Here is a 25,498-nt window from a genome sequence, read left to right on the forward strand (position 1 = left end):
GGAATAGCAGACCCACTAGCAAGCTATTGCAATAATCAAGGTGTGGGGTGATGCGCACCTACAGCAGAGTGGTGACAGTCAGAGAAGACAACGCTGCAAAGGTGAAATCAACACACCTTGGCAACAGATTGGATATGGGGGCGGATTCTGGAAGGGAGAGAGAAAGTGAAGTAATTGATAAGTAATGATGCTACACTAGATGGTTTTGGTCTCTTTGCTTAACTTTTTTTTTTTTTTTAAGGAATGACAATATGGTGTGAGGTGGAAAGAGGACTTGCTTACTGGGAAGTAATGGACGCATAAAAACAACACATCAGTGTTGTTTTTTTTAAATCTCTGAAATAGAAGCATTATTTTGGTCACCACAGAATTGCTGGAGGGTTACAAGCAAAATACTTCCCCATCCTTTTTCCTGGTTGATTCAAATTGCTCACCCTTGCTCGTCTGAAGCAACAGGAGAGAGAGAATTAAAAAGCAACTACACAAAGACGTAGGTTCAATTTATCACCCCGTGTGCCGGAGACAAGATCAAAGATCCGTGATCTCATCCAGGATGGTACTCCACCCAAGCACGTTGCAAGCCGGCTATGTCTTAGTGGATAAACAATTAGTTGCAGCCATCCAAAACTCCATTTCTTGGTGGTCAGGCTTCCGATGATAAGCCTCTCAGAACATCGCGGGTAGCCTTTAATGAACGAAGTGGAGGTTTTCACAGCTTGTTGGCGCCTGGGAGGGTTTGTGCTTTAGTGACAACCTACGAGAGCCCGGGGCCCCTTCCATGCCCCAGGAAGAACTCCGGGAAGAACACTTAAGCAATAATCCTCCACGCCTCTCGGCCCAATGGAGAAAGGGCGGGCGGAGACAAGGGGAGGGTCAGCAGGGAGTGTCGCCCCCTGCAGGAAGGGGGAAAGCATGAAGGGTCGGGGGATTAGCGAGCATTCGGCCCGCGTCTGGGCGGGGTATCGCCCGGCGGCAGCCTGGGGCTTAGGAAGGGAAAAAAGGGCGGGGCCTGGAGAGGGTGGGACATCTATGGGGAGCCAACGCGAGAGGGAGACACTATCCTAGGACTGCTCAGGCGCCCCAAATCCCGCACACTACGATCGGTCAAGCGCCAGACTGCCACAAGGTGTTCTATAGGGAGTCGAGTCCTCGCGCCACCATCGTTGGCAAAACACGAAGTCACATTGTTCCCTCCCCTCTGAGTTCGCGGCCGCAACACAGATCCTGTCACCAAAGCTCCGCCCCCCCTCCGTCGACTGCGCATGTACCCTAAATGTCCACCCAGGGACTGTTCTAACCGCGCAAAGGAGCGAGCTGTAAGCCTCAAACTCTGCGTCATCAGGGGGCGCCGCGGCGCGTTAGCGGGCACGCGCAAGCGAGAAGATGTCTCCGTCGCCGCCTCTCTTCAGTTTGCCTGAAGCGCGGACCCGGTTTACGGTGAGATCCAGGAAGCGGAGGGGCGGCCGAAAGCCGACCTGACCGGAGCCACTTTCTTCCCTTTCTCTCCTCTACCTTCTCTGTGGTACACTGGTTCTTCCCCGGGGCGGAACCCAGGGCAGGGGACGTGTGTACGCCGCGGCGTTCTCTACGGGCTCTTGGGGGGAGGGGATGGCTACCTGGCTCTTCTGCGCGCGCGTCTCTGTCTCCCCAATCGCGACCGCTTTTCCACTTGCCCGCGTGTCCCTCGCGGCTATCACCACGCCCGTACCCCCGCGAAGAATCCCCTCACCCACTGAGGGTGGACGCGGGAAAGGCATGGCGCGGGTAGTCGGTCCCTGAGGAAAGAAGGCAGTTAAGGGCGGAGGGGGGGATCACTTCAAAAATGAATCTGGGAGTCCCAGAGGTCCCGTCCCCACCTCGCCTACAGTAATTGTTAGCTCGACTCTGTTTTCCTTCCTTCCTTGCTTTTGATCCTCGGCCTTTTGGCCAAGATCAAGTGTAAATTATGATTCAAAAAAAAATTGATTAAACATCCAATGTGTCCTAAGGCACTGTGCAAAGTGCCGGGGTTGGATGGAAAACGACTTAGTCCCTGATGGGCACGAATAAGTACTGATAAAAATTAAAATGTGAAATGGGGGGAAAGGAGCAAATCTTGACACAGTGCCCTAGCAAAAATTTATGGTAGCTCTCCTCAGGGAGAGAAATTGGGTGTGGAGAGGAGACCGTTTGGGAAAAGCCTCACTGATGTTCAGCTTAGGTTGTTTTCGCAAACTCCATCTTGACAGTGGTTTAACGTCTACTATCCCTTAGCTGACTTTATAATTTAACATTTATAGAATTGCTTTTAAGCACACACACACCTACACACACCCTGACCCTGGAGGGGCTTGGCGCAGGTATATGTAAAATATATTTTTTTTCGTTCCGGTACCTGTGATTTCATCCCTGAAGGGAACTCCCGGTGTGGAAACTCCCTCCACCGAGGAAGATTGGCAGGTATATTTTACAGGTGAGGAAACCGAGGTTCGGGTTAAGCGACTTGTTCCCTATCACATAGATAGTAAATGGTGGAGCTGGATCTCAAACCCAAGTCTTATGCTTACTAGAACCAGGGTGATTTCCCCTCCCACCCACTGCTTAATTAGTTGTCTTATTCTTTTAAGGCTTATAGACGACTCATTTATACAAGTTATACAAGGGATGATTGAATAATTAACATACTTAATTCCATGATCAACTATGTAAGATAATGTTAAAACGGAGCTCTGAAGAAAAAACTAGTCCTTTTTGTTGTCACTATATTAATTTCCTTAAATGTGGATGTTTTCTTTCCAAAATGATTTTTTTTTTGTGGGGGGGAATATTTAGAAAATGTTACATTGGTATTATTTCCCATGTATTCTTTCTTCCAGATTACTATTTTAAATTGATCTAGTCCTTTGTAGTTCTAAGAGGAACAACTGTTAATCATATACACCTGGAACCCTCTAAGAGGTCTTCAAACCAAGGCTGAATGACCATTTGTCAGGTAGCTGATAGTAGGAATTATTTTCTGCTATCAAGTGGACTAGATGTCACTTCCAGCTCTCAAATTCTGTGATTTTGTAACATCATCTTATCTACCCTAATCAGTGGTCCTTTCCCTTATTTGATCCTCTTTTTCTCTACAATTTTTAAAGAACCCTTTGTGTAATCCTTAGCATATGCCTTTAGCCAGATATAATTCATTCTGTACTTTAGCTAGGTCATAATTTTATTTTCTCATTTACCATCCTTGCATCAGTCTTTACAAGTTTTTAAAAGATAAATTGGTTTCCTTTGAATCCACAATAGTCTCTTTAGACAATTCCTTTTCCTCCTCACTGGAATCATTTCTCTTTGTGTCTTCAGCATGAGAAATTCTAGTCCTTTCTGAGCTGACTTTCTCTGTAGAATTTTAGGTCATGGCCTTCATTTTCTGAACTCTGAAATTTGGTTTCTCAAAATCTAAGGTTCATATGAAAGTCTGGTATGCTTTCTATTATGAGAAATTTTGAGTTACAAAAATAATCTATACAAAAAAGTTACCATCCTTTCTATTTCAACAGACTCCTTATTGGGTCAAATTCAGGTCCAGAATAGCAGTACGATTTTGCTTCTTCATGTTGATTGGGGAAATTATTGGTCAAGCACCAATAATTTATTGACTTTTTTTATCTTTTGGACAGCAAGAGAAACAGCCTGAAGATGTCCTGATAATTGAAGTCTGCCATCACTACTATATTGTATATCAGTGCCAAACTTTGATCTATTTCCCAAATTCATCTAATTGCTCCTTCTGTTTAGGTGGTCTTTTGTATTCTCCTTTGGCAATATCATTGTTCAGAAGAGATGGAATGATAGTAATGATGACAGAGTAATCAGGACTACCCAGCATTTAATTTGCTTTTGTTTTCTATGCCAAGGAGAATGTTATGTGGCCTGGAATAACAAAACAAAAATGGGAAGTTGAAAATGAAGAGAAGTTAGAGAGCATCTTGTCAGACATAGTGATCTTGTCATTTGTTTTTGCTTAATTATTTGTTACAGGGAAAGGAAAGAGAGATAGTTATCCAGGAATGGCTGTGATGTATAAAAATCAATAAAAGTTGTTTGTTTGTTTGTTTTTTTAAGATCTTGGAGAATAGAGGAAGTTCTACAGGCATGGAAAAGGGCAAATGTCTTTTGGAAAAAAAAACAATTGAAGGAGACTGCAAACTACAAACTATTGACTTTGACTTAGACTCCTAGAAAAATACTTGAAATATATTATTAAAAAGATGGTTAGTGAATACATAAAAAAATGAGTGTACCATGCCAATTTGGCCTCATTTCCTTTTTAGACAGGTAACTAGCTTGGTAAATTAGGGGAAGTTTAACTATAATTTATCTAGATTTTAGCAATGTATTTGACAGTATTTTTCATACTGTTCTGTGGATAAGATGGAGATTTCTGGACCAGATGATAAAGTTTTTAGGTGACCAGATCTGATTGAATGACTAAATAGGTAGATAGATGGTCATTAATGGTTCATGGTCATCTTTCAAGACCATCTCTAGTAGAGTGCCTAAAATAATGTCTTTGTTTCAGCGCATTTAATGTTTTTATCAGTGACTTGCATAAAGGCATATATGTGTGTATGTATATGTATAAGTATATGTATATGTATGTCTACACATACACATGTTAAGTTTTCAGAGGACATAAGCTGAGAAACAGGTATAGTGGAAAGTCCATAAGACATAAATCAAAAGAAAACTAATTTCAGATTCCACTTTAGATCTTTAATTGTCTATGTGGGCAAATTTTGGGAACAGATTTAGAGTTGTATGGGATCTCAGAGAGCTTTTGATTCTCCCCATTTCTTTTATAGTTTTAGGACACTGAGGCCCAGGGAAGTTAAGTAACCTTATCTCTCTGAAATAAATTACCTATCTGTAATATATACTGCATATATGCAGTATATGTTACATATTCTGTATGTGCAGATCTATAAATACATATACACATTGCAAGGTTATCACCCCAGTAAAATATAAATGCTTTGGAGGCAGGGAATGTTTTATTTTTTTATATGTATATTCCCAGCACAATGCCTGACCCATACCACCAAAGGATTCTTTGAACCCTTTATCTTCTTGAGAACAGAACTATTTGATTTTTGTCCTTATGTCACAATACAAATGGTAATAGTTCTTTTTATAAAATTTAGGAGTTTAATACATGCTTGTCAAATTGTTACTCATGATTGCTAGTATTCCAAAGCTATCTAGGGTATTTGCTATACTATTAAGTGTTGAGATTAATTATATACTATACAGGTAAAGTATTCAAAAAGATCTCTAGTTTTCTTTTCCCTCCTGAGCATAAAACAGTTACATCTTTGACTTCTGTTTTTACTGAGACCTAGCTTATGATTCTGGACAGAACTACTTTTCTTCTCCAGAAATCTGAAAAAATAGCTTAGAAATTGTTAAGGCAGTAATTATTGGTATGTGTGTCTTTCTGGTATGTTCATAATACCAATAAGTTTTAAGCCACTCCAAAATTTATTAAGTGTCTTCTATGAAAATGAGAAGTATAATCTAGTGAATATATTAGTGATTCTTGATTGAACATACAATGTCATATAGGTAGTATCAGAGACAAGATTTGAATTCAGATTTTCTAACTCCAAATTCACTGCTTTTTCCACTTAACCTCTCATTGGGAGGATCTAGTGAGAAAATTTACATAAAGATTTTATAAATCTTAAAATGCTATATAAATTCCAATTAGTAACAAATGAATATTTTAAATGATCAGAAATCCAAGATCTTCATACTGGTCAATCTAGGACTTAATTTGCTGAGATTACATATGAGGGATAAGTGAAAAAAATCTTACATTTAGGTTCAAAACAAATCGACTTCACAAGTTAAGATGGGGGAGAAAAAACAAAGTGAGGGAGTGTGTTTAGATTGCATTTCATCTGAAAAGATTATGAGGCTTTGGTAATTGTCAAGTTCATGATGTCTATATAAGGAGCCTATACAGCAGCCAAAAAAGCTAATGAATTCTTAACTGTATTAATGGAGGAATAATACTCAGAATGAGGAAGCTGATAATCAATAAACATCTCAAGCATTTACTATGTGCTAAGCAATGTTGCTTACATTTTATTACATTTTCTTCTCACTGCAACCATGAGAGTCAGGTGCTATTATCCCTGTTTTACAGAAGAGGAAATTGAGAAAGATAGGCTAAATGACTTCTCAAAGGTCACACAGCTGATGTCTTAGAGAGGATTTAAAGTCTTACTATCTGCTCTGACACTTAGCTACCAGTATTTGAGACCTGCTTCTCATTTGCTATCATGATTAAACCATGATTTAATTTTTTAAGGTCCCAAGGTAGCTCCCTTAAACTCTCAAGTTAATGAGTTGTCATTCTTTGTCAGCTTAGTATAGTAGAAATAGATTTGATTGTGAAGGCAAAGGAACTAGATTCCAATCTTTGGCTATGATATGTCCTACTTGGGCAAGTTTCTTTTGGTTTTTTTAATCATAGCTTTTTATTTACAAGATATGTTCATGGGTAATTTTTCAGCATTAACAATTGCAAAACATTTTGTTCCAGTTTTTCCCCTCTTTACTCCCACTCCCTCCTCCAGATGGTAGGTAGACCAATACATGTTAAATATGTTAAAGTATATGTTAGATACAAGAAAAATCAGACTTTGAAATAATGTACAATTAACCTGTGAAGGAGATCAAAAAATGCAGGACGACAAAAATAGAGGGATTGGGAATGCTATGTAGTGTTTCACACTCATTTTCCAGAGTTCTTATGCTGGGTGTACCTGGTTCTATTCACTATTGAACAAATGGAGCTGATTTGGTCATCTCATTGTTGAAGAGAGCCACATCCATCAGAATTGATCATCATATAGTATTGTTGTTGAAGTATATAATGATCTGGTCCTGCTCATTTCACTCAGCATCAGTTCATGTAAGTCTCTCCAGGCCTTTCTGAAATCATCCTGCTGGTCATTTCATACAGAACAATAATATTCCATACCACAATTTATTCAGCCATTCTCCAATTGATGGGCTCTGTTTCCGGTTTCTGGCCACTACAAAGAGGGCTGCCACAAACATTCTTGCACAGACAGGTACCTTTCCCTTCTTTAAGATCTCTGGGATATAAGCTTGGACAAGTTTCTTAACCTTTTTTAGCCTCAGTTCTGTAAATTAAGTTTTGGACTAAGTAGCCTCTGAGGTTCCTTCTACCCTTAGATCTGATTCATGAATCTTTGGCTCAAGATTCCAGATGTTGAATTCTTTACAGGCCTGGGTGGCAAAAATTGTACAAAGCTTTGTTCTAGGTGATGAAAATGCAAAGAAAAAAAATGAAATCATCTTTTATCTTAAAGAGCTTCCATCTGGGAAGATACATGTTCATAGATAGTTACAAAGTATATCAAGTAATTTGAAGATATAGAAGAAGGTGCTAACAGGTTTTTTGGAGAAGAAACAAGAAAGGCCTTGGGTAAGAAAAAAGCAGCAACCTGAGCTGGGTTTTGAAGAAAACTAGGGATTCAAACTGGGAAAAAATGAAGGTGTGATCCAGACATGATAGGATAAGTCCTGTAATTAGATTATAGAGTGTGCACCTGTGTATTTGTTCCTTGAATTCTAGAATTGGACTAATTCATTTGTATATCTTGGGATAGATTTAGTTGCCTCATTTTGAAAGTGTTCATATAAGAACAGGAATCATTAAGCCATCAATGTGAATTTCAGGTTGGGGAAGAGTTTTCTAGAATCCTTGGGATTCTAGGCCAAGGAGTGGTAGGAAAGAGGATGGCTTAGGGGAAAAAGGAAAAACAGTAGTAAACATAGGGAACTGGGTGACAAATAGAGATTTCTGCTTTTAACAGTGACTAAAAGCTTTTGACATTTACTTACAGGGCAATTTAAATTAGAGAATTTTAGTATGTAGGTCATGAAATGAAAATCACCCTCCTCCAAAAATAATGAAAGTTCAGTGTAGAGTTGATAATCCAAGCTGCAATAGAAGCCCAAGCTCTAGGACTTCTGTTTGTTGATTCCACTAGACCATAAAAGATAAAAGGAGCAGAGCACAATTGGCTTTAGAATAGGGGGGAGGGGGAAATGTAAAGGTAAGATCTCTAATGCCCTTTTGTATGGATGATCGGAGTAGGAATTGGGGGTTTGGAGGAATCACTGAAAATTTTACTCAGGGAAGGTTTGCCAAATTACTTTGTGTAAGAAGGCATTTTTCAAAGTCTGAAGGAGCTTCCTAAAACCAGTGAAGTTTGAGAAACTATTTTTACCTATTTTCAGAAAAAGTGTGTGACTGCATTCTGGATATGTACACTTGAGTTCATATGATCTGAAGAATATTGTTTTTGTTCATTGTAAAGTGAAAATTACATATCAGGCTTTGATTCTATATGGAAGAGCAAATAAAAGTTGATAGTTTTCAATGAACTGTATTCAAGTGAAAAAAAAGGTAAAAGATGAATGATTAGATTTTGTAATTTGGTAATTTTATGGATTACAAAATTTCAGTGGAAGCAAGTCTCAGTGTTATAGGAGAGGGATGTGTGAGTGTGTGCATGTGTGCATTTGCATACATGGGGATACAGATGGATTTGTATAAATGACTTCTTCAGCAAGGATTCAAAAAATACCTAGATCTGATTTTTTAAACTTTTTTTTAAACATTACCTTTTATTTCATTTTTATTTTTTTACAGGCATATTTTATTCAATATTTGGTGATTTGCAAATTATAATGGAAAAGAAATGGGAAACTAATATAATTCTAATATCTTTATCGTGGGGGAGGTGCTGGATCTGGCCTTCCCTTTGGTTTTGAAGGAACAAAGATGATATAACAACAGGAATTCAGGAAAAGAGCCTATTTGATCAGGATCCTTCTGTACTTAATATACTTCATAACCAGAATTATTTGGGGTTGATGTATATATAATTCTATAACAAAAACACAGTTGATTCTATCTTAAAGATGTTCCTCTCTATCTGTTTAACTTTAAACTTTAAATTCTTGACATTATTTGTAGGACAACCTCCATCTACCTAAGTGTTCCGTAACAAGGTGTTTTCCAAAGTTGGTAAGGGATCCACTGAGACCAAGAGGTCTCGGGGTGCAAAAGATAATAAATTCCTCATGATAAAGTTAGCTTCAGACAGCATCAGAAACCCCCTTGTCTATTCCTATCTTTTCAGGATTATAAATTTTTTCATGTGTATTAATATTTGAGTTTGTTGAGGTTTTGCTTGACCTACAACATTGAGAGCTCTAAAATTAATTTTTCCACATAGATTGCCTCTAATTAGGGCATATATACTCAATCCTACTTTTTCAGTTAGAATACAAGAAGATTGGGCCTATAGTCTGGACATTGACAGGGTCTTCACATTTTTAGTACCTTCAGTCAGCCTCTTAGAAGGGAAGAATGAGCCATTTCATCAGCTCTTATATTATCATCTGACTTTTATATTCTGTAGCTTACTGAAATATCTGCCCCACTTAAATAGTGGTATCACTTGAATAGCCAGCTTCTGTTAGCCAGATATATGATAATGGAAAAGGGGATGAAGAGTCAGACAAGGAAGAGGTGGAGATACTAGAAAATGTAATAGCTAATATTTTCCCCCACTTCAAAATAAATAAGAAATTAAAATCTGTTTAAAAAAAAAACTTTTTGAATTCCTTTTCTATTCTGGGTAATGATAAAGCAGTAGGACCAGACCTAAGAAAATGGAAGCATTTAAGATTAGATAAATGATTTCATATAGACATAGATAGAAATCCATTTTTCTAGCTAGACACTGTCTACAGATTATAAGTAGTCTTGGTCTAGAAACCTCAAGAGTAGTCACTCTAGAAGAGTGACCCCAACAAGATCTAGGAGACATCATTTTAGGGGAAATTCCCAAATTTAGCTTGGAGTGGGAATTTAGAAGAAGAGAACACCTGAGATTTTCTAAAATAGAATAAATAACATGATATTTGAATAACAACAGTTCTGTTTTTTGTTTTGAATTTCCTCCAATTCCCTGCCCCCTTAATACATTTGGGTTTTTATAATTTGGATAGTGGAAATACTCCATAGGATAATATTTTTCTCTCGGCTACGATTTGAAAGAGTCACATCCAAGATTAGGATAGCTGATCCTCTAAGAGCCTCTTGGAGGAAACCAAAGCTATGATGTGGAATGGAGTCAAGAGGCAACCTTTGGATTTCCTTGTCACTTTTTGTCTTCATGGCTACTTCAGTCTGGTTAAATTATTCTAAGCCAAAAGCCAGGGCCTTGCCAGGCAATTAAAACTCAGCTGGGAAGTCCCTGAGACTGCTTTGGTTTTTTTCCCTTCACATTAAAATGGATAAGACTAGGATTGCCTTGTTCCTGCAAAGGCAGAAAATCTATAAAGGGCCAGCAGTTGTGTGGGCTTGGCTTGGAAGGTGACAAGGGACAAAAAGCAAAGACAATATCTCCTGCAAGAAAATTGTCCCACAGTAGTACCAAGTTGATCAGTTCTACTTTCTAGAGTTTGCCCATATAACATAAAACAATCTGATTCTCCGTAGTTTTCCTACTTTTAGCATCTGGTTGCAATTTGTTCACCATGAGTGTTAAAGTAGGTGCTGAATCTTCTGGACTCTGGGGCATAGGGAACAGGCTTGCCTCAGATGTCACCATGTTAAAGGAAAAGGTAGTGAACAGTAAATGTATCTAAATTATCTGGAGAAAAATGGTGATAATAGTAGCATGATAGGAGTTGGATCCTCTTATTCATGGTAAATTCTTTCTGTAATACTCAGGGATAGGTGTACTTGGTCACAGGAAGAATAATCTTCAATTGAGGAAGTGAGGAATGAGATTGGTATCATCTTACCAGGGAGTTAATTAAACAATTTGTTAACTATTTTGACCATTGGTCTGGACTCTTCCCACCTCTTTTCTGAAGAAGGATTCCTATTTAGGTCCACAGCCTTGTGTGGGGAAAAGGCTGACTACGTATTAACTCTTTTCTGTTAAGGTGGCCTGGTGTATGTTCTTTTCTCCTTGAAGAATATGGTCCTCCATTGTCAGAAACTGAGGATCATGAACAACACTGGACAGCCACAGCTTGAATTAGACAATAGCTGTAATGGAAGTAATTCCTAAGAGCACTAACAGCAATGACTGTTAATACTTCAGATGTATTTTGTATGTCTTTAATGGATTTGCTTTGCTTCAGTATTAGGGAGGTTGGCTGCTTTTTAGAGAGCCAATGCCATAGACTTGGAAGGAGCCTCAGTGGATACACCTGTGTAATCAGTCAAAAAAATGCAATGGTACTGTCTGGCCAAATATTCCCTTTCCCCAGAAGGACTTATGGATGCAGTTAGACAGAACCAGCTTTAAAAACTAATGAATCCATAAGTCCCGACAACATCAAAGGAATTTGAACAACTCTTGTGTAAAGCCTTGCCTAGCTTCTTTCTAATTGGTCTGTTCCAGAGGTATCTAGGAGACATCAGCTTATCCTAAATTAGAGTATTTGGAAATTATATCATATACAGAAACACACACACCCCTCAAAAAAAAATCACTATGTCTAATGCTTTTGCCACTTAAATCTATTCTATGGTTTTGATTAGAAATGATCTTCCCAAACTATATCACAATTATTGCTTTTTCTCTCTGAGAACAAAGTACCTGAGAAGCTATACTAACAACTGATAAACTGTGCTAACTCAACCTCCAAAAAATGAGAGCTGCTTCATTAAGTAATGGCTTCTTCACAAGAAGTCTTGTAGCTAGATAATCATTTTTGGAGAAGGAATTCTTATTCAGACATGAGTTGAACTAGGTTGTTTTCAACTCTGAGATTCTATGATATTTTAAATAGACTTTTAAATCTGGAAGAGATTTTTGTGATTCTGTTGTCCAAAACAGAACATAAAGTGGTTAAATTACTTGCCCAAGATCATAGATAGATAGTTGTAGAATTCGCTTTGGCACCTAGGCCTACTATGTACTTTACATTGAAAAAATAACTCTAAAGAATTGGAATGAACCCTGGTATTATCAGGTAGAGACCAGAAATATAAATTCTTTCAGTAATCCCCCACAATCATCTAGCCTTCCATTGAAGGCTCCACTACCTTTCAACATAGTAATTCTATTTCTAGATATTCCTGAGTTAGGAAGTTCTTTCTTTAAAAAAAAAAAAAAAAAAAAAAATCTTAGTAACTTCTATCCATTGGTCTTAGCTTCAAAACAAAACAAAAAGAATCTTAATTTCTGTGAACCTTGGGACACTTGAAGACTGAAACCATCTTCATTTTTTCAAGTCAGATATCCCCTATTTATTCTACTAATTCTTCTAACTTGGTTTCAAGTTTGTTCATATGATTAACCTCATCTAGACACACTCCTGTTTCACATTGTCATTAAAATGTTTCATTTTTAAATTTGGATAATTTTGTTGGTGTGGTCTGAAGACAAGGTAAAGGACTCCAAAATGCATTCTAAGATAATATTAAATGTTTTGACTACCTTTTTAAATTGCTGAATAATATTAGATTTCCATCTACTAAAAATCTGCTTCCTTGCTACATCTCTTTAATTTGTATTTGAATAATCAATTTTCTGATTCAAAACCTAAGACTTTACATTTATCCCTATTACATTATTTTACATGGCTTTTCATTCTAGCCTATTGGAATTTCTTTAGATCCTGATTCTGTTGCCCATTGTATTAGATATGCTTTTCAGTTTTATGCCACTTGCAAGTTTGATATGTGTTCTCTATCTTCATCCAAGTTATTGATAAATTGTTTATTTGTTTTTCCAAAAGGGTGAAAGAAACTGTGTGGCACAACATTAGAAATCTCCCTTCAAGGGCAGCTAAGATGGATAGAGCACCAGCCCTGAATTCAGGAGGACCTGAGTTCAAATGTGATCTCAGACACTTAATACTTCCTAGCTGTGTGAACCTGGGCAAGTCATTTAACCCCAATTGTCTCAGCAAAAAAAAAGAAAAGAAAAAAGAAATCTCCCTTCAGACTGATAGTTGTTATTTTCTGAATTGAGTTCTCAGTCAATCCTATTTCCAGTTAACTGTATTGTTATGTAGTCCATGTCTGTATTTTATCCATAAAAATACTGAGATTTTTTTCAAGTGCCTTCCTCAAATCCTAGTATATTACCATTCATCTGTGGACAGAGAAGCAGCATGGTGTAACGAAAAGTAATAACAAATAGTTATAAACTAACATTTATATAGTGCTTTAATGATTGCAAAATATTTTATATGCATTAGTTCCTCTAATTCTCTTAATAACCCTGTGAGCTAAATAATACTATTAACACTACTTTACAAATAGCCTAATAGGCTTAAAAATATTAAGGAAGTTAACCAAGGTCCCATAGCTAATAATGAATGTCAAGAGGTAGATTTTGAACCCACGTTCTTCGGACTTCTTGAGTCTAAGGTTTTTTCTATTATAACTATAGACTTAAAATTTAAATTCCACCTCTGATATTTACTACTTGTATGAGCATAGACAAGTCACTTAGCATCATTGGGCCTTGGTTTCCTCATCTATTAAATGAGAATAATAATTCCCTTCTTTTTCCTTTTTTTTAAACATTTCTTAATGAGTGGAGGAGGTGGGAAGGAGAGAAAGTGAGTTTAAAAGATATTAATACCTTTAATATTTGTTTCCCAGGATTGTTTTGAGATTTAAGTGAGATAGGGCCAATAAAACATTTTTCACACCTTAAAAGTATTGTCAGCTATTTTATTTTTTCTGATCTAGAAGGCTGGTCATCCTGTAAGAAGAGTAAAATGAAATAAGATCAATTAGTCAGTTGTGTTCATAACCTGCCTTTTTAAATGCCCACAAACAAATTATCCCTTAAATAATTATTGTAGAATTTTGTCATAAATCATCATCAAGGTTACTGGCCCATAAATTGAAAGTTTTTTTTTTCACTTCTTTAAAATATCAGCTTGTTTCATTATCTCTAATTTTAGAGAACTTAACTCTTCTTGGTTTTTACTTATGTGTCATTGATAGAGGTTCAGCAGTCACCAACAAGGTCAGTGAGTATTGTAGGTTGTAAAATCTAAGTCTCAACTTGAACTTGAGAAAAGTTACTCTTCTACTCCTCTTCTTTCTTGACTTTGATTTTGATTACTCTCTAATCATATACTTCTCCCTCTGAAAAAAATCACTTTTAAAGGGAAAAAAATGAAGTTAGAGTGGTTATTCCTTCTTTTAGTCATTTGTATCACTGTGCCCTCTATCTAAGGTAGCAGCTTTCCAAGAAGCAAGTTGATTTTCTTCTTGTTGTCTCAATATAGCACTCCCTGAAACCATATCATTTTTATTCTCAACATTTATAACAAGCCACAGGTTATGCTATAGTTGAGCTTTCTTGATGTATTTAATAGGACTGTGCTTTTCTTATTTGTTTAACCCTTCCCAGTTATCTACCTCCTTGTCATCTTTTGTCCTTTTAAAATTTGCACTTGCCAGTACTCCATGCAATTATACTAGTCTCTTATGTGTTCTTCTATAGTCACAAATAGTTATAATTTTCTTAAATCCTCCTTGAGTTGATATCCCTTTTAGAAAGGAAAAAAAGATTCAAATGGATAGTACTTTGTTTTACAAAACATGTTCCTTGCTATAATTTTATGTGGTAGATAGAGGCAGCATAGTAAAGAAGAAAAGGGATGAATAATAAACATTCTGAAGGAAAACTCAACATAATGTTCCTCCAACTATTTGAAGCTATATGTGGAGATGTTTTGTTTTTCAATCATCCACCAAAATCTTTCCACAGATTTATCACTTTTATTTTCCTAGAATTCTACCAGAGACGCCTTGATCAACAAAAATATCAAGCCATTATTGAGCACCTTTAGCCAATTAGCTGGCAGGTAAGAGCATCCATTTCCATCAACAATTCACACCAAAGTTTTGTGTTTGTCTGAACTCTTAACAAAATACAGGTTTTGTTTTGTTTTTGATAGTGAAAATGAGAAAAAATGTACCCTTGATCAAGCTTTCAGAGTTATTCTAGAGGAGGAAATTGTAAGTATACTTTTCTGCTACCATATTTTTAAATTTTGCTGTCAAACTAAGTAGTTGTCATTTAAAAGTTACTTCTGTTTCTTAAAATGAATAATTTAAAATAAGAACCATTTTAAAGAATAACTCAGTAGGAGAAGAGGCTTCATTGTGTCGTAGATACAGTGCTGAGTGTTGTACATGGAATAAAGAAGAAAGATCCAGGTTCATAGCCTGTCCACCTGTATGAGCATTAAGCAAGTAACTTAACTTCTCTGGACTTGAAGCATTGTTCTGATTCTATATTATAAATAGGTTGTATGTGACCTGGCTCAATAAAATTATCATATTAATGAAATTACAGATCCATGATGATTATTGCTTACTATTTTATATTTAGGCCATTTGTTGTATTATAATTGACATAGCTATTTCTGAACTAGTTTAAGTCAATACCCATTAAATGTTTCATAGGCATTGTAAAAACTTAAAACAATAAATTAAGAATACTTCATCCAAGGGAAACTTAGATTTTTAAATATATACAAAGACAATCAATATATAGCCCAGAATGTAGTTAAAGAAAGGGTATCTCATTCAATGATACTTGTATTGGAACGAGTTATAGTAGCCAATAAAGTCCAACTGATCTTTGATACGTAACTTTTTTTTTTTTCCTATTAGAATAAAAGTCATTCTAAGATGTTCTTACTAGTAGATACCTGTTAGGAATAGTGAAAATTATTTACATAATATTTTTAAAATACTATCTAAATATCTGCATGTGTATGTATGTAGAGAAAAAAAACAAAAATGTTATGTTTTGCCCAAATATATTTTATTAAGTAAAAACCCTTCTTTGGTATTTTTATTCATGTTTATTGTGAACTAAGAACTTTAATGGTTAATTACAGCATTGTTGTCTTTTGTTTCAATGGTTTTCCAAGTAGGCACCTATTTTTTGTGATCTTGGACCTGTTGTGATTCAAATCAAGTGCTAATACAGATTCACAGTAAGCTTCTAATCTGCATAAGACCCACTTAATTTTGGAACAGTTTGTCTCAGATTTATGTAACTGTGTTACAATTACTGCTGTTAGGGTAAAAAGGGGAAAAACTGTGGCTACATAATCCCAGAGAAGTCAGAATGATATTATTCAACTATAAATCTATAACAAGTTGGAACATATGATTATAGTGGAATGTTACTGTGCTACAAGAAATGATTAGCAGGTTGATTTCAGAAAAAAACTGGAGACATGTGAACTAATGCAGAGTGAAGTGAGCTGACCCAGGAGAATATTGTACACAGTAACAGAAATATTGTACAGTGATCAATTTTTAGTGATTTCGCTATTCTCACAATGATCCAAGACAATTCCAAAGGACTCATAATGAAAAATGCTGTGCACACCCAGAAAAAGAACTGATGGAGTCTGAATGCAGATTGAAGCATATTATTTTCACCTTCTGTGTGTGTGTGTGTGTGTGTGTGTGTGTGTGTGTGTGTGTGTGTGTGTGTGTGTGTGTGTGTGTTTCTTTTGGGTCTGTGTCATCTTTTGCAACATGACTAATATGGTTTAAAACCATAAATTTTTGTTACCTCTGTGAACATAGCATCTCAAGTTTATTTTAGCTTATTTTCAAAGAAACAGTTTATTTTTGTTTAGACATATCTAAAAAAGCCAAGTTGGAGGTCACAAAAGACTATATAGGTCTACCTCCCCAGGATATAGCCTTTTCTACACTGCAGTAGCCATTCACTTAATATTGTTCAAGAGGAAGGGGACTGCAATATAGCACAGCTGTTTATTTCAATCCCAAAGCAAGTATTTTAACCTGCTTTCCTTTCCCTTTTCTTAGAAAATCATGAGTATTCAAATTGTATAACTTCAGATTAGAATAAGTTAGTATATTATCCCTATGTGACATAAACGTTAGAGAATATGGAGTTACATAGTGAGAAACAAGATAAACTTTATTAAATCATCAAAAACCTAACAAACTGTTCCTTAGGGTGTTTTAGTAGTATATGTTTCAGTGTTTTTAACTTGGAGACAAATGCTTTAAAGTAGGGAGGAAAATTCAGTTAGACATAAGAAAAAAATGGGGACTGGACCAATGATTTCAGAGAACAAATACCTATTCAGTGATCACATCTAGGCACTATGGGTCAGATCTGGAATTTGAATCCAGATCTTCCTGACTTCAGTACTAGCTCTCTTACTTTGCTACACTGTTTCTTAGAAAAAAATTTTTTTAGAAAAATTTTCATTGATTGTAGAATTAAATCTGTTAGAAAAGGAATCCTCACTATCACATACTCAGCAATTGGTTATCCATGCTTGAAGCTTTCCATTGAGGAGAGAGCTTATTATTTCCCAAGGCAGGCCATCTCACTTTTGGATAGTTTTAGGTGTTTGGAAGTTTTTTCTTATGTAAAGCCTAAATTTGCTTATTGCCTTTAGTTCTGCCCTCCCGGTTCAAATGGGATATGTCCAATTCCTTTTATGTAACAGCCCTTCAAAGACTTGAAGACACTCATGTCCTCATGAGGAGTCTGATCTTCTCCAAGCTCTACTTCCTTCATCCAGGCCCCACAATGGCATGAACTCCATTGCCCTAATTTGGATTCTTTCCAGCTTTTCACATTGCCCTAATTTGGATTCTTTCCAGCTTTTCAGGGTCTTTCCTAATAAACCCAGAACTGAACATAATATATTTTGTTTTAAACAACAGACACTTTCTAACAAACTTCTGCAAAAGCACAGTAAATGTTTAAGCAAAGATCCTAAATAACATGATTGTGACTAATAGTATATGTCATTTCATAGTTTTGGAGTTAAAAATAATCTTTTATTATAAATTAATATATTTTGTGAGATTATATTATGTGATTTTTAACATATGAGTGTTTGTTAACTTTTAAAATCATTTAATGGGAAAATGTTGAGCTTCAGTACACCAAAATGGTTCAAGATTTTTGTCTTTTGGTATGTTACTGACTTTTGATTAGCATAACTTTTTATTATAAAATAATAATAAAACCATTCTTTTGTGGGGTTGAATAATAATAGTTGACATTCATATAGAACTTCAAAGTTAGCAAAGCTCATTTGAGTTTCTTAACCATTATGTGAGATAGGTACAATAGATGGTATTATCTTTGTTTTTCAGATGAGGAAACATTCTCAGAGAGGTTAAATAACATGTCCATTCATGTAGCTGTGTATTCTGTGGAAGCAGGATTTGAATTCATATCTTCAGATTCTCAAGTTCAGCATTTTGCACTATTGTGCTAATAGCCAAGTTAGTTAATGAAGGGGCAGCTAGGTATCTCAGTGAGAAATGTGGTGCCAGGCCTGGAATCATCTTCAAATCTGGTCTCAGACACTTATTAGCTGTGTGACCCTTGTTGAGTCACTTTTGCCACAGTTCCTCAACTGTAAAATGAGCTGGAAAAAGAAATGGCAAACCAATATCTTTTTCAAGATGGGATCAGGACTAGTTGGACAAAATGATTCAACAAAATAAATCAATAAAATTATGTAGTGTTTAAATCATTTAATACAAATGTAAAAAGATAATCTATGAAGATAATTTGGTCTTGTAGGGAAGTGGCAGAAACGTCCCAATTTATACATTAGGCAGTAACTAAAAATATTATAATTAAAATCTTATAATGAGAAATGATAGTTTTTAAACAAAATAGTTGCAGTTATCAAATTATTGCAAAACATTCCTATTTGATTTCAACTTTTTCCTTTGTTAGATAACCCGTGCATCATGTGAAAATGTTTTGGCTATTATTTCTCTTGCTATTGGGGGAGTCACTGAAGGTAAGTATTTTTCATAGATTAATCAGATGAGTGAGATAATTGATTTTAACCTTTTTCTTTTCCCCTCCTTTCCCTCTGTCTTTTCTAATTTATGCCTTTCCTTCAAAGCTCATCTCAAAAGCCACATCAGCTCCTCCCAGCAATACTGATCTCTCTCCAGTTCCTGACCTTCAGTGTAATCCCATGTGACACTTTTTAGTACTTAATCATGTTTCTCTTACCCAGTTTTTAAAATTATTTTATGTATTTAATTCTTGCCTCCTGAAGTAAAATGTAAGCATTATGGTAGTAAAATGTATGATTTATATAATTTTTGCATATCCCATAATATCTAGAATGGTATTGGGCACACAATAAATTCTTATTATATCACCCTACCTAGATTCTTCTTTTGTTATCCTATGAACTCCATGTACTCAGTACATGTTTCATAGTCTTACTTTCTATCCCAAACCCCACTGTCATCCTCAGTCCCTCAAGTATTTCTACAGATGAATCTTTGATTCTTAGTTTCCCAGTTCGTCTGCTTTAAAAAGCCTCAAACTGTCTACTTCATCTACCCACAAAGTATAGAGATATCTGTAGATCTGTCCCTAAACTTCTGCTTTAATGCTTTGAGTACCAACATTCTGTTATTTGGCTCTTCTAGTGTCAACACTCCTAAATAAGATCTTTGTCTTCACCACAACCAATTTTTTCACTTTCCTGGTCCCATTTTCCTTCTTATAATCTTGAACATAAAGTTCTCTAATATTCCAGTGAATCTGAGATTTCATCAGTGTGGGTATTTCCTTTAGGGATACAGATTAGAAACTATCCATGCCTGCCCAACCTGTGCAACTTCTTTCTATACCCTCTTGTAAATCTACAAAAGGAATAGCAGAAATTTCATGGTAGAAAAATCTAACTAATGTTCTTGAAAGATTTGTCATATTCTTTTAGCACTATGTGGCTATTATTGGGTTTATCTCAATTATCTCTTTCTGGTCATATGTCTCCAACTTTATCCTTTACACTACTTTTGAGAAATTGTTCATTTGTAATATGTGGCAGCCTGCTCATGCTCACTATGTATATCTTCATTTTCCTTTGGGTGATAATCAATTTATGAGATTACTTTTACTGTTCCATAACTCACAGCTGCACAATATCACCAGAAGAATATTATTATTGAAAAGATAGGCCTTTGTTTCTGAGAGAAACTTGAGGTGATTAGAAAAAGTTCAATCCATTTTGTTCCTCTTGTTTAATTCTAAATCCACTTTATTGTCCATTTGTAGTATCTTTCAAAGATATATGTTCTGATGGATGTGCTCTATGGATTGTCCATCCAACTGCATATCAGTTTGGGCAATAATCAGTCAACAAATGTTTACTAAGTACCTACTGCGTGCCAGGCCTGGATTAAGTGCTAGGGATTTGGCTGGGTGTGGGGGGTGAAGTACATGTCTTTTGAGGAACTCACAATCTAATAGAAGAGACAACATGCAAATATCTATGTATGAACAGGAAATAATCAGCAGAAGGAATTAAAAGGGATTGGGAAAGGCTTCCCACAGAAGGTGGGATTTGGCTAGGACTTGAAGGAAGCCAGAGGCAAAGATAAACAAGGGAGAGTAGTTCATGTTTGAGGGATAGCCAGTAAAAATTCCCTGAGATAAGTGATGGAGTATCTTATTTTAGAAACAACAAGGAGTCTAATGTCCCTGGATCACAGAATATTGTGTGTACTGAGGTGGGGAGTGGGAGTAGAATGCATAAGGGTGAGGTATAAATAGACTGGAAAGGGCGTTAGATGCCAAACAGGATTTTTTATTGAATTCTAGAGATAATAGAAAGCCACTAAAGTTTATTGAGGTGAGAATAATGATATGGTCAAAAACAAAGATTACTCTGCCTACCTAGTAGAGAATCTGCTGGAATGAGGAAAGATTTATCACAGAAAAACTTGCCAGCACCCTGTTGTACCTGGGTGGAGGTAGTATCAGAGGAGAGAAGGGAGTACTCATGAAAAATGTTAGGAGAGTAAGATTCCTAACTTTTTTTGCCAATAGTTATTGGCAACAGATTGGATATGAGTGGTGAGAGTGTGGAGTTGAGGATGACACACAAATTGTGTGAGCCTGGGTGACTGAAAAGATGGTAGTGTCCATGGCAATAAATAAAAAAGTTTGAATGGAAGGAGAGCTGGGGGGGAGTAGGGGAGAAGATACTGAATTCAGTTTTAGATATGCTTAGAGATAGAGCTAATATGGCAGAGAAAAGGCAGGAAATTGCTTGAGCTCTCCCTGGTTCCCCTCAAATCAACTTTAAATCATGCCTCAGAACAAATTCTGAAGTGACATAAAAGGATAGGATGAACAAATTTTCTAGTCCTAAGATAAATTAGAAGGATTGCAAGAAAGCTTTGTTTTACTTGGATAAAAGCACCTTTTCCCCCCACCCCTCCAATGCAGGATGTGTCCAAACAAGCCAGTGGGAGGACCCCAGCCTCAGTAGAGATCCAACAACCAAAGGCCCCATAACCCCAGTTCAGAAAGTCAGCTGTGTTCCAGCCCTTCCGCTTTAGTGTAGTGAGCCATTGGCCAGGCCTCTGGCCCCTTAGCCCAAAAAGCTTATACCAGGACTAGAGTTCAATTTTTAAAAGTCAAAAAATAAACTGGAAAATAAGCAAACAAAAAAGTTCTGACCAAAGAAAGCTATTGTGGCAACAAGGAAGATCAAAACATAAACTTAGAAAAGGACAACAATATCAGAACACCTATGTTCAAGCCTCAAAGAGAACTATGAATTTGGTCTCAGGCAAGAGAAATAATTGGTCTCGGTCCCAAAAAGTCCTCCTAAAAGAACTCAAAAAAGTTTTTAAAAATCATATAAACCAAGTAGAAGAAAAATCAGCCATGTTGAATTTAAGATGTCTACATTCAGTACAAGATACCCAATAGGCAGCTGCAGGTATGAGACTGAAGATCAGTAGAGAGGGTAAGGCTAAATAGATTTGAGAATCATCTGCATGAGTACAATAATTAAATCCTTGGGAGCAGATGAGATCACCAAGTAAACTAGCATTGAAGGAAAAGAAAAGTGGGCCTAGAACAGAGGTCTGGGGAAACACTCATAGTTAGTAGGTATGATCTGAATGGCATCTAAAAATGGAGATTGAGAATCATAGGTAGAAGGAAAACCAGAGAATATCCCAATCTAGAGAAAAGAAAGTATCAAGAAGGTGTTGGAACAGTTTTAACAAGGGTGAGAAAAAAAGCAATTTAGGTTGAAAGGTTATAAGCCAGACAGAAAAGTGTGAGAAGAACAATGATTGTAGATGGACTTGTAATTTTACTCCATGGGGAGAGATGTGGGATGATAGGCAAGATTGGAAGCATCAGGTTGAGGGTTTTTTGAAGACTGGGGACACATGGGCATGTTTGTAGACAGGAAGAGGTTGAAATTAAATGGGAGAGTAGGAATGTTAAGTGGAAGACATCTTGTTGAAAGAAGCAATGGAATGAAGTCAGTTGGACATCTTAAGAGAGATTAACCTGGATAAAAAGATCCAGGTGAATCTGGAAGAAATAATGATAGAGGCATCTGGGTGAAAGAGCCTTTGTGGTAAGTTTGAGAGTGAGCTAATATTAGAAAGGCATTAAAAAGATTGTCTAACATCAGTGAGAGCCCACTTGAGATTATACAGCATAAATTTGGGGCAAGTAGATGGCAGAGGTTAGTAATAGTTTGGGCTATTAGTTCATACAACTTCTCTCAGCTTCAGTTTTCTCATCTACAAAATGGAGATTATAGAAGGAAAACCAGGAGAGAATATCCTTAAAACAATCTAAAGAAAAGAGAATGTCAAGAAGGAGTTTGAATACATCTGTTTCTTAGGGGTTTTGTGAGGGTCAAGCGAGATAAAATAACGTTCTTTGTAAACTTATTAAATTATTATATAAATGGAATGATGATGATATTGCTCTTGCTCAAACAAACTCCATGTCTTAACACTCAGAACCCCTTTATTCTGACTTCAACCTATATTTCCCAGCTTAATTTTTTACATTATTCCCCTTCACTTTTGGAACTAGGATAAAATCAAACCTCTGCCCTTTTTTTGTAGAAAGATTAAATCAATCTAATATCGCATGACCTCATTCACTCTTTCTATATCTTTCAGACCCTTACTAGTCACCTTTCTTCCAAGTGTGTTGTCTTCCTTTAAGCTCTTTAAGGCTAGAGACTTTTTTTGCTTTTGTTTTTGTAACTCTAGAACAGGGGTTCTCAAACTAAGGCCCGAGGGCCAGATATGGAGGCCAGATTATGGCAAATGGGCTAAGGGGCGGAGACAGTGTGAATTTTTGTTTTTACTATAGTCCGGCCCTCCAACAATCTGAGAGACAGTGAACTGGACCCCTATTTAAAAAGTTTGAGGACCACTGCTCTAGAACCTTGAATAATACTTAGCATTTAATTATAGGATAGGAACTGAAATTGGGCCTGTTAATTGATAAAAAGTATATAAAATTCCCAAATGAGGAGTGCAGATTTCTTTGCAACTTTATAGTATTTATAGTATTAAAGAGTGGCCTAAAGAATTGATACATTAAGGGACTTGTTATGGTTACATGAGACTTGAATATAGGTCTTCCTACCTTTAGGGCTTGCTCTTAGGCATGACACCAATGCATCAACTCTTTTTTTGGGGGGGGTATTCTGAGTATTTGGTGCAATGCTTAGCATATAACAGATACTAAATAAAGGCTTTTACATTCATTTATTTTTGTCACACTTTAATACTTTTATTTTATAACAGCATACCATCTCTAGTCTTTATGAACTATTAAGCTATTTTCTACACTTGAAATGTATTTCTTTATTATCTGTCTTTAAACATCTTTTTTCTTTTTTCAAATTATAAGTCAGATATCATCTCCTGTGTGAAGTTTTCCTTGATTTTCTCCCCACAAACCAAAAGTTGTTTCTTCTTCCTCAAATTTTCCTCAAAGATTTTTCTTGGATATCTCCTTTGAGATAAGGACTTTCTGTCTGTCCTTCCAAATTTAGTATTGTATCTGTGTGCCTATGTCCATTCAAAATCAATTAAGTGTAAGCTCTTTGAGGAATAGAATTTGATTGTGTTGTCTTTTTATGCAGAATGGCAAAATGGCACTTTATGTTTGTGAAATAATAATCATTCACTAACCCATTTTTTTTTTTTATCTCAGCAATTAACTCCCCGGAATTTTTGTTTTTAACTGGTTAAATAAGTGTTAATCACAGAATTGAAGTATTGTAGGGGAAAATGGTATTTAACAAAAGCAGTAAACTAAATTTGTGATATCAAGTGTAACTAATATTTTCCATTTTTAGCAATATTGAATTTATATATATGTATATTTTCTGGTTGTTTTTTTTAAATAATATTAAATTTACACATGTGTTTTTTGCCAATTCATGTGTTTATTGAAAAATATTCCTTTAGATCCCAGCTAAAATCCCATCTTCTGGAAGAAAATTTTTTTTTTTTTTTTTTTTTTTCCCTCTTGCTGCTAGTGCCTTCCCTCTTTCTACAAATAGGTATATGGTTTATGTATAGTTTTTCCCATTAGACTGTGAACTTCTTTAGAGCAGGAACTGTTACCAGGCACATAGTAGCAATAAATACTTCTTAACTTGACTTGATTAGTACAAGCATCAAGTCCAATATCAAAAAATTAGCAAATGATGGTTAAGAAGTAAATGTGTATTTTAGTATTCATGTGTTCTTTGTAGGGGAAATGACCCATTAATTTTTTTTCTATTTGCAGTTCTACCAAATCAGCTCTCTTAATTAATTTCTTCACTTTTGTCAGGACTTGAAAACTTAAGACTTTTTTAAATGAAGGATTGTGTAAAATTTAGTTGTAATTTAAAGGCAAAAAAGTGTTTCCTTGGGTAAAAATAACAATACTACAATATTTTTCAGAATTATTCATCATGTCTAATTTTTTGATGTTTTCATATGTGTTAACCAATATATCTCTTTCAATTCTTATACCTCTATCAACTTGCAATTAATTCATAAATTATATAATATCACTTATATTTTTTTCCCTTGATTGATTCTGACATATTGAACTTTTCTTCACAACTAGATTATAAATTCTTCAAGGGTAGGGACAACTATGTCTTAACACATTTTCTGTTTCTCCCATACTACCCTATAATAACTCACATTTATATAATTAGTAACTCACATTTACATAACCAGTAAATGCTGGGTCTTGAACAGAAATCCAGATCACCTAACTACAAGAGTCCCTCATATAGTGTAAAACAAATAGTGTGCCCATAATGGTACATAAGTAATTTCTGATAGATAGGAAAAGGTAATAGTAATTCATATTTACATAGTGTTAATTAGATTTTTAAAATTTCTCACAATATCATTGTTTGGTAGATAATATAAATGGTATTAGAAAAACATGATTTAGTACATAGAATAAGGCTAGGGGTTAGGAAAACCTATGTAGAAGTCCTACCTCCAAAACATAGACAATGGGGCTCTTTAACATATTGCTTAACTTCTAAATATCCAAGGCAACTCTTAAAATGGAAATTT

The 25,498-nt window shown here is 35.8% G+C and overlaps 1 protein-coding gene across 2 annotated transcripts in view; it reads left to right on the forward strand.

Moving 5' to 3' along the window:
• The first annotated feature begins 1,091 nt into the window (after positions 1-1,091).
• The window catches only part of THOC1 (THO complex subunit 1), a 58,450-nt gene continuing 34,043 nt past the window's right edge, over positions 1,092-25,498 (forward strand). For both annotated transcript variants that reach the window (XM_074276209.1, XM_074276218.1), the window contains exons 1-4: positions 1,092-1,437; positions 14,864-14,937; positions 15,031-15,091; positions 18,840-18,906. In XM_074276209.1, the coding sequence (XP_074132310.1) occupies positions 1,384-1,437; positions 14,864-14,937; positions 15,031-15,091; positions 18,840-18,906 (256 nt within the window). In that variant the 5' untranslated portion in view covers positions 1,092-1,383. The remainder of the gene's footprint in view (positions 1,438-14,863; positions 14,938-15,030; positions 15,092-18,839; positions 18,907-25,498) is intronic.

This window comes from Sminthopsis crassicaudata, chromosome 1 (assembly GCF_048593235.1).
Source record: "Sminthopsis crassicaudata isolate SCR6 chromosome 1, ASM4859323v1, whole genome shotgun sequence".
NCBI lineage: Eukaryota > Metazoa > Chordata > Mammalia > Dasyuromorphia > Dasyuridae > Sminthopsis > Sminthopsis crassicaudata.